At 35.2% G+C, this 15,441-nt stretch overlaps 1 protein-coding gene across 5 annotated transcripts in view; it reads left to right on the top strand.

The window, feature by feature from the left end:
* LOC143256403 (serine/threonine-protein kinase BRSK2-like) overlaps nucleotides 1-12,135 on the top strand; it is a 90,833-nt gene extending 78,698 nt beyond the window's left edge. For all 5 annotated transcript variants that reach the window (XM_076513606.1, XM_076513602.1, XM_076513603.1 and 2 more), the window contains 6 exons: nucleotides 505-564; nucleotides 2,217-2,428; nucleotides 2,566-2,608; nucleotides 6,340-6,463; nucleotides 7,540-7,771; nucleotides 10,421-12,135. In XM_076513606.1, coding sequence (XP_076369721.1) covers nucleotides 505-564; nucleotides 2,217-2,428; nucleotides 2,566-2,608; nucleotides 6,340-6,463; nucleotides 7,540-7,771; nucleotides 10,421-10,587 — 838 coding nt within the window. In that variant the 3' untranslated portion in view covers nucleotides 10,588-12,135. The remainder of the gene's footprint in view (nucleotides 1-504; nucleotides 565-2,216; nucleotides 2,429-2,565; nucleotides 2,609-6,339; nucleotides 6,464-7,539; nucleotides 7,772-10,420) is intronic.
* Nucleotides 12,136-15,441: the final 3,306 nt, after the last annotated feature.

Here is a 15,441-nt window from a genome sequence, read left to right as displayed (position 1 = left end):
GAGTACTAGACTAAACTAGACATTGTGTAAACAAATACACAATGTTCAACTGGTTTAACACCTTATTACACTGAGTATTAGACTAAACTAAGCATTGTGTAAACAAATACACAATGTTCAACTGGTTTAACACCTTATTACACTGAGTACTAGACTAAACTAAGCATTGTGTAAACAAATACACAATGTTCAACTGGTTTAACACCTTATTACACTGAGTACTAGACTAAACTAGACATTGTGTAAACAAATACACAGTGTTCAACTGGTTTAACACCTTATTACACTGGGTAATAGCCTAAGCTAGACATGGTGTGGACAGATACAAAACACACTATTACGCTGGTATTAAAGTTAGCTAGACAAGGTCTGAAAACTGTTAAAACTAGGACTGTGAATATTCAAGTTTCTTCAACTTAAGAATATACTAATGTTTAAGCTGTTACAGCAGTATTAATCTTCCCAGTAACAGAATATTTATGATATATGTATTTCTCTAACTAGGTTTTCATTTGACATCATGAGTCACGGATCACCGTTGTCGTCTAGACGAATCCCTTACAGGTAAGTGTTTCTCTGTGGTGGTTTAGTGTGTTCTGTAAGGCTTAGAAACGAAAGACCTGACATAAACTAAACAAATGCATATATAAATATACAGTGGAGAACAGTTTCGTTTTATTGAAGGTATTTTTTTAGAAAAAAACAATTATTGTGTGTCGTTATTAAGTCTTGAAAATAAAGACGAATATTTTAACTTGAGCATGGTTTGAAGTTTCGTTATATCTTCTGTGAATAGAGCAAGTTCACTACTTTTCGTTAGGCCTATTTTTAGCCTGTAGCTGTCATCAGGATAAAGCAGATGAAAATTAAGAAGAATTATATCTTCATCTGAAACAGCCATCTTCTGGACCAACTGAATATTTTAACATTATTTAATAAGCTATCATATTGTTTACTTATCTTATGTGGGATGACTATGAGATTTTATAGTGTTTTCTTTATGTGGAATAAGTTTTGGGCCACCCTGTACAAAGATTTTGAATCATCGCTACGTTGTTAAAACTGGTATTAACGTGTGGTTATGTTCTATCTGTTGACAATAGTTCTAGATGATATCTCAACAGCATAGTTTCTTACAAATGATTCTGCCGTAAGCCTATCAAGTCCAAAGCACACCACTGGTCCATGATTTTCAATAAATCAACAAGTGTTCAAGAGCAACGGCTATTGAAAACTAAGTTAGACAGTCCAATCACACAGAAACCTGCAGACATTTCACCCGTACGTCTTTGTATGGATTAGCGTGAATTCATATTTCATTCTCCAACTGCTTAAGATATATGGAGGTTCAGTGGAAAGCAGTAGAATCTTAATGAACTGGGCCTTGTTGTCGTATAAGGTATGGTAACCAGTTTTCATCTTAACTTTTGTGTCCACTCTACTGATCTCAAACTTGCCCTGTGCATACCATCCAGCTATGACAGCGAAGTGCTTAAAAAATATTTAACAGTAGGTTGTGTAATAATCGGTGATGTCGAGAAAACCCACTTGTAGAGAAATATATATGTAGAAACGGCTCGTTTGGGTTGAGAAAATATTTTATGTAGAAGAGCGAACAACGTTTCGACCTGAAAGTCAGCAGAATACTAAAGTACAAGTCATAGAACGACTTAAGAAAGTCAGCAGAATACCAAAGTACAAGTCATAGAACCTTTTGAGAAAGTCAACAAATACCAAAGTACAAATAATACAACCACTTTAGAAAGTCAACAGAATACCAAAGTACAAGTAATAGAACCACTTGAGAACAAAATACTGAAGTACAAGTAATAGAACCACTTGAGAACAAAATACTAAAGTACAAGTCATAGAACCACTTGAGAAAGTCAGCAGAATACCAAAGTACAAATCATAAAACCTTTTGAGAAATCAACAGAATATTAAAATACAAGTCATAGAACCTCTTGAAAATAGAATACCAAAGAACAAGCCATTGAACCTTTTCAGAAAGTCAACAGAATACCAAAATACAAGTCCTAGAACCTTTTGAAAAACCCACTCTCCGTAAACCACATGTGGTAAGCAGGTGCCTTACAAGTTTAAGTTAATTGTTAACATTTGATAATCCATCAAAAAATAAATTGTGTATGCAGTTGTTTTGGTAAATGTATTCACGAGAACCGTAATATAATTACAAGCCACGTGATACTTTCTAGCCGGCCGAAACGGAATTTCTGTACACCTAAGTCTGCAGATAACCCTGGAACCTCCTTACCGAAATCTCCCAGACCAGTTACCAAGGAGACCACAGATGTCTGTACGACCCCAAGTTCTCCGAGCCTTCATCAAACAAGGTGGAAGTCACGCCTGAATACAATTAGAAATGGTTTTCTCGGAAGTCCGCGCTTCCATAGACGGAAACTACGAAGTAAGCACGTTAATGGAAGTTTCCTCTATTTAAACATGGACTGTTTTTCATAATTTCATTAGGTTTTGTTTCAATTTTCATACATTATAAAAAACAACAACATACTTTTGATTTCTAACGTAACGTCTTTATTTCAGCACCTTCAGCATCGGACGACACGGGTTCAGACTCGTCGCCTGAGTAAGTAAAACACAACAGTGCTTCCCCCTGTGTACTCAGAACATAACTACAAAGAAGTAACTGGTTTGTTCTTTTTTAAAATAAACTTCATTTATTGACGTTACATTTGAGCGATTTGGTGTCACAAAACTTAGGTGTTAAATAACGTAAAGTCACTGGTGATTGATTTGTTACGTTTAGTGTCAAAGAATATAAAGTTACTGGTGATTGATTTATTAAATTCGGTGTTAAAGAACGTAAAGTCACTGTTTGATTTCTTAAAGAACATACGAGGTCTGTTCAAAAAATACGCGTATTGACGTCATAAAACAAAATGTAATTTATTTAGAAGTTACAGGTCTGGGACCCCTTCAAAGTACTCTCCTCCCCAACGCGCACACTTATCCCAACGGTGTTTCCACTTGTTGAAACAGCCCTGGTACGCTTCTTTTGTAATGTCCTCCAGCTCCTTCGTCGCATTTGCCTTAATCTCGGGAATCGTCTCAAATCTTCTTCCTTTCAAGGGTTTTTTGAGTTTGGGGAACAAGAAAAAATCGCAAAGAGCAAGGTCAGGTGAGTAGGGGGGGTGGGGAAGAACAGTGATCGAGTGTTTGGCCAAAACCTCACGAGTTCTGAGGCACAAATTTCGCAGCAACGCGGTGCATCTTCAATTTTTCGGTCAAAATCTCGTAACAAGATCCAACTGATATCCCACACTCTTCAGCAAGCTCCCTGACAGTCAGACGTCGATTTGCCCGCACCATGGTGTTGATTTTGTCGACGTGTGGGTCGTCAGTTGACGTGGAAGGACGTCCGTCTGCAATGGACTGTCGACCATCCTTAAAACGTTCATGCCACTTGAAACATGCCGTACGCTTCATAGCAACATCACCGTAAGTTGTGTTAAGCATAGCAAAAGTTTCAGTCGCAGATATTCCAAGTTTAACACAAAATTTCACAGCAAGTCGTTGCTCCTTCAGGTCATTCATTCTGAAATCCACCAAACGAAAAAATCGCACTTTACTTAAAACCGCGTAGCTAATACACAAATGAAGATATCTGCAATCGGGAAATGGCGTCGTAATCAGCTGATCTGTGCGAACCTAGCGACACCAAGCGGATTCCCCTGGAACCAACTGGAGCTGCGCAATTCAAACAGTCCGCGTATTTTTTGAACAGCCCTCGTAGAGTAACTGGTGTTAAATTTGTTAAGTTTGGTGTGAAAGAACGTAAAGACACTGGTGTAAGATTTATTAAGTTTGGTGTTAAAGAACGTGAAGTCACTGGTGTTAGATTTTCTCAGTTTATTTCAATAAGCTGATCTATTCGAAACACTTTGTAAGACACGCGTCGAGGTAACCAATTATCAACTTTGGTTGCAGTGTATTATTATAACCCAAGGCACCACAACTATGGTTGCAGTTTATTATTATAACTCAAGGTACCGCAACTCTGGTTGCAGTGTATTATTATAACCCAAGGTACCATAATCCTGTTTTAGTGTATTATTAGAACCCAAGGTACCACCATTCTGGTTGTAGTGTATTATTATAACCTAATGTACCACAACTCTGGTTGTAGTGTATTATTATAACCTTAGGTACCACAACTCTGGTTGTAGTGTATTATTATAACCCAAAGTACCACAACCCTGGTTTTAGTGTATTATTATAACTCAAGGTATCATAACCCTGGTTTTTGTGTATTATTAGAACCCAAGGTACCACCACTCTGGTTGTAGTGTATTATTATAACCTTATGTACCACCACTCTGGTTGTAGTGTATTATTATAACCTAATGTACCACAACTCTGGTTGTAGTGTATTATTAGAACCTAATGTACCACAACTCTGGTTGTAGTGTATTATTAGAACCTTAGGTACCACAATTCTGGTTGTAGTGTATTATTATAACCCAAAGTACCACAACCCTGGTTTTAGTGTATTATTATAACCCAAGGTATCAGAACCCTGGTTTTTGTGTATTATTAGAACCTAATGTACCACCACTCTGGTTGTAGTGTATTATTATAACCTAATGTACCACCACTCTGGTTGTAGTGTATTATTATAACCTAATGTACCACCACTCTGGTTGTAGTGTATTATTATAACCTAATGTACCACCACTCTGGTTGTAATGTATTATTATAACCTAATGTGCTACAACTCTGGTTGTAGTGTATTATTATAACCTAATGTACCACCACTCTGGTTGTAGTGTATTATTATAACCCAAGGTATCATAACCCTGGTTTTTGTGTATTATTATAACCCAAGGTACCACCACTCTGGTTGTAGTGTATTAATATAACCTAATGTACCACCACTCTGGTTGTAGTGTATTATTATAACCTAATGTGCTACAACTCTGGTTGTAGTGTATTATTATAACCTAATGTACCACCACTCTGGTTGTAGTGTATTATTATAACCTAATGTACCACAACTCTGGTTGTAGTGTATTATTAGAACCTTAGGTACCACAACTCTGGTTGTAGTGTATTATTATAATCTAATGTACCACCACTCTGGTTGTAGTGTATTATTATAACCTAATGTACCACCACTCTGGTTGTAGTGTATTATTATAACCTAATGTACCACCACTTTGGTTGTAGTGTATTATTATAACCCAAGGTACCACCACTCTGGTTATAGTGTATTATTATAACCTAATGTACCACCACTCTGGTTGTAGTGTATTATTATAACCTAATGTGCTACAACTCTGGTTGAAGTGTATTATTATAACCTAATGTACCACCACTCTGGTTGTAGTGTATCATTATAACCTAATGTACCACCACTCTGGTTGTAGTGTAATATTATAACCCAAAGTACCACAACCCTGGTTTTAGTGTATTATTATAACCCAAGGTATCATAACCCTGGTTTTTGTGTATTATTAGAACCCAAGGTACCACCACTCTTGTTGTAGTGTATTAATATAACCTAATGTACCACCACTCTGGTTGTAGTGTATTATTATAACCTAATGTGCCACAACTCTGGTTGTAGTGTATTATTATAACCTAATGTGCCACAACTCTGGTTGTAGTGTATTATTATAACCCAAAGTACCACAACTCTGGTTGTAGTGTATTATTATAACCCAAAGTACCACAACCCTGGTTTTAGTGTATTATTATAACCCAAGGTATCAGAACCCTGGTTTTTGTGTATTATTAGAACCCAAGGTACCACCACTCTGGTTGTAGTGTATTATTATAACCTAATGTGCCACAACTCTGGTTGTAGTGTATTATTATAACCTAATGTACCACCACTCTGGTTGTAGTGTATTATTATAATCTAATGTACCACCACTCTGGTTGTAGTGTATTATTATAACCTAATGTACCACCACTCTTGTTGTAATGTATTATTATAACCTAATGTACCACCACTCTGGTTGTAGTGTATTATTATAATCTAATGTACCACAATTCTGGTTGTAGTGTATTATTATAACCCAAGTTCCACAGCTCTGGTTATAAAACACCCTGTAATACTTTACACTTCATGAGTTAACTCTCCTGCCAGTTAACGTGGGCTGATGATTTAACCTCTAAGTTTAAAGTGGCGACAAGGTTCCGCTCTATAGGTTTAAAGTGACAAGGTTCCTCTATATATTTAAAGTGACGACAAAGTTCCGCTCTGTAGGTTTAAAGTGACGACAAGGTTTCTCGCTATAAGTTTGAAGTGACGACAAAGTTCATGTCTATATCATAATGTCTTGTCTTATTTAGGTTAACGAAGAAGTCTTGGTTCACAAACCTAACTGTTGGTGAACGTGATGAAACCCACGTTGTTTTGATAAAAGAACTCTCTATTGGAGCAGTGAAAGCGAACCTTATTCATACCTTCTTGTCGGTAAGGATTTCTTTAGTCAGTTTAATATGGTTAACAACGTGTACTTTCTCCACTTCGTTTTTATTTTGTTCACTGTTGGATAAGAAGAAAACAGATAAATAGTTATTGATAATGATAGGACCAGGGAGAGGATAGGCTTGGTTTGGGGTCGTCTGGTACAGCCCACGTAGCCCATATAAGTTGCTAAGACAGTTTCAGAAACGTAAACTATATATGAAAAATATATTTCTGACAGACTGTTTATCTTAAAATATTGCACAAACTACTGGAGGGCCATTTTGAAGTGACAGACTATAGGTAGAGCAGTCACTCAACACCACTCACCGCCAACTCTTGAGCTACTCTTTCAATAAATAAAAGTTAATACAATGTTTGGTGAAGGAAATCCAAAGTTAGGTTGAGATCCAAGTGCCCTAACCACTACAGAATTACTTGGCAGATACTATTTAGCATTGTACTATCTTATTGTTAACCCGACGTCTGTTCATCTGTCTCTCGTTTGAAAAGCTGTGCACGCATTCACATTTAAAATAACAGTAGAACAGCCATGAATAATGTTGCTGACAAATGTTATTTCACAACCAGGATATTCAACATTAAATTGTTAAGAATTAATTACACTACCGTTCACATTTTAAAATGTGATGTAACTTAAATAATAGAAATATAGATTTTCCTACGTTATTGTTGAGCTATGACTGAAGCATAACTTAGCATGACTGAAATACTCGATTATTACTTTTCTCAGTGTGTGGTAAAGTAGGTCGGAGCTATGGCTCTGAGTGAAACCAAGGATGCAACTCAGTTAAAGACCACGACAGTGGTCTTCACTTAGGTGAAGATCGTTTTACCTAACGATATAATTTAAATTAATAGATTATCTTAAACGTTATCTGTCACTGGCGACGGGTAATTTAACAATTAAAAACCGTGTCTATGCCGACCCTGGGCCATCTATACACCTCTTACCAAATTGTACAGTAATGTTCATGTAGTTTTACAACTTATTATAAACCTAACTACACTTTGTAAATAGTTCATTACTAGATGTTTAACGTATCGTTTCTGTTCAACAGACAGCTGACCTGAGTCATACCCTACTGACTCACTTATCGTTTCAAGTGGATTATAACAAAGGCGAAACATTAGCTATGAAGCGAAACCTTTTGCAGCGAAACGTCCGATTTCGTACAGAAATCTCAGTAGTTCCAAATACGGACAAATTCCGGTGGACCAAGGACAGCGTATATGGAAAAGAAAATGCCCATACATCCGCTGTATACTGTGTCTGTTTTACACTTATGTCAGGTGAAGATGTTATTTGGACCTAACTGTGTTCTGTGTCTGTTTTAAACTTGTGTCAGGTAAAGATGTTATCTGGACCTAACTGTGTTCTGTGATTTACACTTATGTCAGGTAAAGATGTTAGCTGGACCAAACTGTGTTCTGTGTTTGTTTTACACTTTTGTCAGGTAAAAATATTATCTGGACCTAAGAGTATTCTTTGTTTGTTTTACACTTATCTCAGGTAAAGATGTTAGTTAGTAGATAAGTCACATCACTTGTATCTTGTTATTACTGTTTCTCTAGTTAGTAGATAAGTCACATAACTTGTACCTAATTGTTACTATGTTTGTCAAGTTGGTAAATAAGTCACACATCGTCTCTGTTGTTACTATGTTTCTCTTGTTAGTAGATAAATCACACAATGATTACCTTGTTATTACTGTATTTGTCTGGTTAGTAGATAAGTTACACAACGATTACCTTGTTGTTATTCTGTTTGTTTACTTTGTAGATAAGTCACACAACGTGTACCTTGTTACTGTGTTTCTCTGGTTAGTAGATAAATCACGCAACGTGTATCTTGTTATTGTGTTTCTCTGGTTAGTAGATAAATCACACAACGTGCATCTTGTTACTGTGTTTCTCTGGTTAGTAGATAAATCACGCAACGTGTATCTTGTTATTGTGTTTCTCTGGTTAGTAGATAAATCACACAACGTGTACCTTGTTACTGTGTTTCTCTGGTTAGTAGATAAGTCACACAACGTGCATCTTGTTACTGTGTTTCTCTGGTTAGTAGATAAATCACGCAACGTGTATCTTGTTATTGTGTTTCTCTGGTTAGTAGATAAATCACGCAACGTGTATCTTGTTACTGTGTTTCTCTGGTTAGTAGATAAATCACACAACGTGTATCTTGTTACTGTGTTTCTCTGGGTAGTAGATAAATCACACAACGTGTGCCTTGTTACTGTGTTTCTCTGGTTAGTAGATAAATCACACAACGTGTACCTTGTTACTGTGTTTCTCTGGTTAGTAGATAAATCACACAACGTGTACCTTGTTACTGTGTTTCTCTGGTTAGTAGATAAATCACACAACGTGTACCTTGTTACTGTGTTTCTCTGGGTAGTAGATAAATCACACAACGTGTGCCTTGTTACTGTGTTTCTCTGGTTAGTAGATAAATCACACAACGTGTACCTTGTTACTGTGTTTCTCTGGTTAGTAGATAAATCACACAACGTGTACCTTGTTACTGTGTTTCTCTGGTTAGTAGATAAGTCACACAACGTGCATCTTGTTACTGTGTTTCTCTGGTTAGTAGATAAATCACACAACGTGTACCTTGTTACTGTGTTTCTCTGGTTAGTAGATAAATCACACAACGTGTACCTTGTTACTGTGTTTCTCTGGTTAGTAGATAAATCACACAACGTGTACCTTGTTACTGTGTTTCTCTGGTTAGTAGATAAATCACACAACGTGTACCTTGTTACTGTGTTTCTCTGGTTAGTAGATAAATCACACAACGTGTACCTTGTTACTGTGTTTCTCTGGTTAGTAGATAAATCACACAACGTGTACCTTGTTACTGTGTTTCTCTGGTTAGTAGATAAATCACACAACGTGTATCTTGTTACTGTGTTTCTCTGGTTAGTAGATAAATCACACAACGTGTACCTTGTTACTGTGTTTCTCTGGTTAGTAGATAAATCACACAACGTGTATCTTGTTACTGTGTTTCTCTGGTTAGTAGATAAGTCACGCAACGTGTACCTTGTTATTGTGTTTCTCTGGTTAGTAGATAAATCACACAACGTGTACCTTGTTATTGTGTTTCTCTGGTTAGTAGATAAATCACACAACTTGTACCTTGTTACTGTGTTTCTCTGGTTAGTAGATAAATCACACAACGTGTACCTTGTTACTGTGTTTCTCTGGTTAGTAGATAAATCACACAACTTGTACCTTGTTACTGTGTTTCTCTGGGTAGTAGATAAATCACACAACGTGTACCTTGTTACTGTGTTTCTCTGGGTAGTAGATAAATCACACAACGTGTGCCTTGTTACTGTGTTTCTCTGGTTTGTAGATAAGTCACACAAAACAGACTGGTTAAAGTCGTGTTAATTTATTTATTATTACTGCTTGTATCAGTGATAGTTTTACAATACATATACTCTTGTAATACTAGTGGTAATAACGTGTAATACATAATATTGTAATATTAGTTTTAATAACATGTAATACATACTATTCTAATATTATTTGTAATAATATATTATACATACTCTTATAATAGTTATCGGTTTAAGTTGGCAATACGAATATCTAACTAGGGCATCTCTTCATGATACCGTTCGTACAGCATGTATTATCTGGTTTGTTTTTTTTATTATATACGTATGTACTAAATGTTTACCCGCGTCGTAACTACTTATAAATTATTGTTTTTTGAGGTACACATTTTTTATTTAGCTCGTAACCCCATCTCGTGTCTGATTTGATATCTAATTATATCTATTGAGTCATTACGTCTTGTTTGTTCATATTTCGTTATTTTAAGGCCAGTTTATCATTTTAAACGTTTACTTTAGCATTAATGAGTTTAGTTAATTAAAGTGTAATTAAGCTGTATTTTTACTTTACATATATGTACTATTTTAGGACCAGTTCGACTTTTTAAACGGGTTTGTGAACACCTCGAAGATCAACTTCTTAAGAGATATCGACTCGATACAACTTTGGTTTGTAGAAGTCCCACAGCAGATGTCGTAAACGATTCTGTTTTGATTACGAGAACGTGTACCCTCGTGCCAAAGATGTTACCGTGATTAAAGACGACCTGTCGTCACTGGGAGAGTGTCAAGAATCTGTGATTTTGTCACGTTGCAATTCAGTCCAGGTGGCGCCACCTGACGTGTTAATCTCGGAGCCTGTCGTAGTCAACAAAACTTGAAATTGCCCGATTGTCGCCCAAGAAAGAATAATCACGTGAAATAATAGAAGGGTTATTTATAAATATCGACTCCGCCACCCGCATAACGTAAAAGTTTACTTCCGAAATTAATTTTATATCACACAGTAACCGAATGTATCATTCCTTCGGAACATACCAGATTTATTCCATGGTTTTCTAAAAACGTTGTCATATCATCGAGGGTAGGTTTTGCCCTTTGATTTGGTTAATTAGCTGTTTTGTTTTTTACCCCATTAAATGTTAACAGCTGGTCTGGTAAACGTTCGATGACTGGTATTAAGTTATAACTCACAGATTGATTTAACCAGGAACTTTCCAGTTTTCCATTATTCTATAGCATGTAATTATATATTTACTATATTTATTTTATTCACAACTAAACATGTAGTGTAACTCAGGTGATTATAGTTTCCTGCTGATATAAACAAAACTTCCATTGTTATATACGATATACTTGTTGTAGGTATGTTTCTGTGAATTGATGTACCACTGGTTAACAACACACTTTGTATTAAACTGTAGGCTATTATTTTCTAAACGCTATATTGAAATAATATTAAAATTGTAACATGAAAAAAGAAAACGAGATATGAAAAGAAACCTTAGTTGGAAACTTTCTGGTTTTGTTCTCAAAATTATGACTAATTTGAAGGTTAACGGTACTAAAATTACGACTAATTTGAAGGTTAATGGTACTAAAATTATGACTGATTTGAAGGTTAATGGTACTAAAATTACGACTAATTTGAAGGTTAACGGTACTAAAATTACAACTAATTTTAGGGTTAATAGTACTATCGAATAGCAAGCTGGGTGAAATATGTCGCATAAATAATGCCTGTCTTATCCGTTAAAGCAATCACTGATATATATAACTTGGACACAGGCAGGCGTCACTATTGACACAACTGTAAATCGAACAAGCGTCACAACTACTTAACACGTTTATTGACACAACGCGAGAGCCAGCAAACCTCATTAATTGTTAAAGAATTTATTGACACAACTTGAGTCTAAGCTGGCGTCATTATTAGGTAGTAATATTGACACGTACATAAAATAAAACGCTAATAGAAGTTATTTTTAAACATCATTGTTTTGCTAAAACAATCAAGTTTAAAGCGGAAACTGCCATGAAAATTACTAAACTGGATATTTTGTTCTTTGAGTTACTTTTTCTAACTAGAATTGTAATAAAACAAAGTTCGATTACAACCAACATCAGAGAGCTCTCATGAAATGTCTTATGGTGTGAGTTAACGACCTATAGTGAGATAAGGTTTGAAAAATTACATATATATTGTACCAGTTACTGTCGTTACATTCATGTATTTTATGTCACTGTGATTTTAGGGCCATTTGTATCTTTAAACTAAAATAAACTTTAATCGATCCAACTCAATATGGTGTTGTTGCTAGTTTTATTATCCTATTTGGTGTCAAGAAGTGCTTCTCTAACACAAAACGTTTAGAGCTTTTGAAGAAATTTGTCCTAATTAGCTCTAGGAACTCGTATCATCTGAGACGATTGCTCTTCGGGTCAAAATGCAAGTTAACTCCAGCGTTTTGTGTTTTAATGTCATAGTTCGATCTTTTCATAAAATGGTATATGTTCCTACCAGTAAGTGTAACGCAATCTATCTCCCCCCTTAATGGTACATCTACCTACTAGTAAGTTTGATATAATGCATATCTCCCTTTAATGATATATGTTCCTACCAGTAAGTGTGACGCAATCTATCTCCCCCTTTAATGGTACATCTACCTACTAGTAAGTTTGATACAATGCATATCTCCCTTTAATGGTATATGTTCCTACCAGTAAGTGTGAGACAATCCACCTCTCCCTTTAATGATACATCTACCTACTAGTAAGTGTGACACAGTCCATCTCTCCTTTTATATGGTACATCTTCCTACTGTTACTAGATGTAACTTCACTCACTTTTTGGGAACAATAGCTCTGTCTCTAATTGTAGTAAATCAGGTAAGTAACATTAACTTCCGATCAGATAAGGAACCTACTTAGAGTGAAACACTAAATGAACTTGGTAATAAGCATAACTTATTAAAGATTATGTATCACAAGCAGAACCACGTCTTTAAAACGAAATATCACATTGTTTTATGTATGATGTTTTATCCATTAAAGCTACTTCTAAAATTTTTCATTGACCCCTTAGCAGAAACAACACTTTACAGAATACTTTAATTATCACATGATTTCCGTATTTGTCTTAATTCGGTCTGACTAATAATGTCTCACTGAAACTGTCATTTGTGGCCCCTCTTTGTCTATTGCTCACCCCCACACGTTTTCTTGGGATTTACAACGCAACATTCAAAAGAAGGTCCGTCACAACAAGAAACCAGATAAATTAACAACAAAAAACACGTCAACATGAAGAACCAGCAACAAACCTCGTAATTAACTGATCCGACCGAAAATTAAGCAATGGAAAGATGCATCTACTGAACTTCACAGCAACATCTAGAAATATTCCATCCATCGAAATGAACACCTGTCTGGAAGATTCAGCTAGAAGATTGGTGAGCCATTCTACACAAACTAAAAACAACCATCACAAAGAAGATAACTTGGACAACAGTTCCATCAACAATCTACCTTTCCAAGTAGAACTGAAAACATCTATTTCCCCAAAACACCTCAAAACTGTATCTTAACTTTTTCAAAGAAGTTTCACACAAAACCATCAACATGATTTAACAGGAAAAAAAACTTAAAAAACAGCCTCACATAAAAATATATTAATTCTATAAACGACCTAAAACAAGACAACAACATTAAAATTCTGAAAGCACATAAGGGCAGTGTTATAGTTATAATGGATACATTCAAAAAATGAACATATTATAAGATACAAACAAATTTAAACTAATACACAGAAATCAAACAAAAACACGTGAAAACCAATTAAACAGAATACTACTACAAATGAAAAAAACCAACACAATCTGAGAAAACATATTCTTACCCACGCACGCACAGCATAACTATACGGCACCTCCAAACCTCATAAACCCGATTGTCCACTACGACCCATAATGTCGACCTATGAATCATTTAATTACAACCTCGGTAAATATATATCATGGGAATTTTCTAAATGTATAATATCAGCTGGCTTCTTTCTGAAAGAATCTTTTAACTTTAAATCTATTCTTAATCATAAAGCCTTAATGGCCAGTTTTGATGTAATCTTCCTCTTCACTGAAGTCTGCAAGATAGCTTTAGAACTTTATATCCAAGATCACACCCCATAGATACATATCCCCAGTAACCAATTAGCAACCCTTATAGAATTCACTACTACTAAAACTACCTACAAATGGCCAAATGTATGGGGGATCCCGTGTCACCAGTTCTAGCCAACATTTCTATGACGCAAACTAAATCACAGTCTTACACCCACTACTATACTGGTTCAGGTATGTTGATGATACAATTGCTGGATTCACATCTACAGAACACACACTTGTTTTTTTTCAACTACGTTAATTCGATACCTTATAACATCTCAACGGTAGGTTGTGGTTTCACTTGAAAATGTGACCGTTTATATTAAATTGAAATACGTGATTTAACGTTAGTCCTAGTGCGAGTTTTCTCACGTCATTTGTTAACACATAAACCTCGTGAATAGATTTGTAAAAACATAGCCACAAACACATTAGGGTTTAGAGCTAAGCCCAGTTAACATGAGTGTTTCTGTATTATACTTTTTCTGCATCATTAAAAATATATTAAATTTATGCGAAATATCAACAAACACTTTACATTGCCAAAAGATGGCGCTGCAAATGGAAATTGTCTTGCTGTGGTATAATTAGAGAACTTTTAGCGGTTAAACATTACAAAACTAAAATATTTAGTGCTTATTTGGAGATTAGCTCATCATGAAATGTGCTTTATTTTATGCATTGTTAATATTTATAAACTTCATACTATTTACTTGTGTTATGAATATAACAAATCCTTGTATATGTTATTTAAGTAATTCATTATTAAGTAATATGAATATAACAAATCCTTGTATATGTTATTTAAGTAATTCATAACACTGAGATAGGTCCAAGTAACAATAATCAGTGATGTCGAGAAAACCCACTTGTAGAGAAATATATATGTAGAAATGGCTCGTTTGGGTTGAGAAAATATTTTACGTAGAGGACTGAACAACGATTCGACCTTCTTCGGTCATCGTCAGGTTCATAAAGAAAGAGAGAGGTAACTGACCGGAAGCTGACCACGTTTGAAAGCGGTTTTGTAATGAGTGTCGAAATGTAGAGGGCGTGCTTAGATGTTTGAATATACAATTTTATATTATTTATAAACATAAACAAACGCAAAATTAAAGAGGCCTTACTTATACAACAACGTAAGCTCAAAATAAACCAATACAAAGGAACACCTTTATATCTATATTAAAATATAATATAATAATAAAATAAATAAATAATATAAAATTGTATATTCAAACATAAGAAAGAAGTACCCAAACTGGACAAAATGCTTGAATGGCTTACAGAAGCAACAACAGCAACACCAGATCACAACAATTTCTCTACATAATCATGGAACATGTATCCTGGTTGACTAGTAGTTGGTTCAAACTTCAAATACTTATTAAAACTGCTCAATTGGAATGTACAGCAAGCATTTCTGTTATACTAATATCATCCTTTA

Source organism: Tachypleus tridentatus, chromosome 7 (assembly GCF_004210375.1).
Source record: "Tachypleus tridentatus isolate NWPU-2018 chromosome 7, ASM421037v1, whole genome shotgun sequence".
NCBI classification, from domain to species: domain Eukaryota; kingdom Metazoa; phylum Arthropoda; class Merostomata; order Xiphosura; family Limulidae; genus Tachypleus; species Tachypleus tridentatus.
Note: the sequence above shows the minus strand (reverse complement) of the source record. Positions and strands in the feature narration are given on the sequence as shown.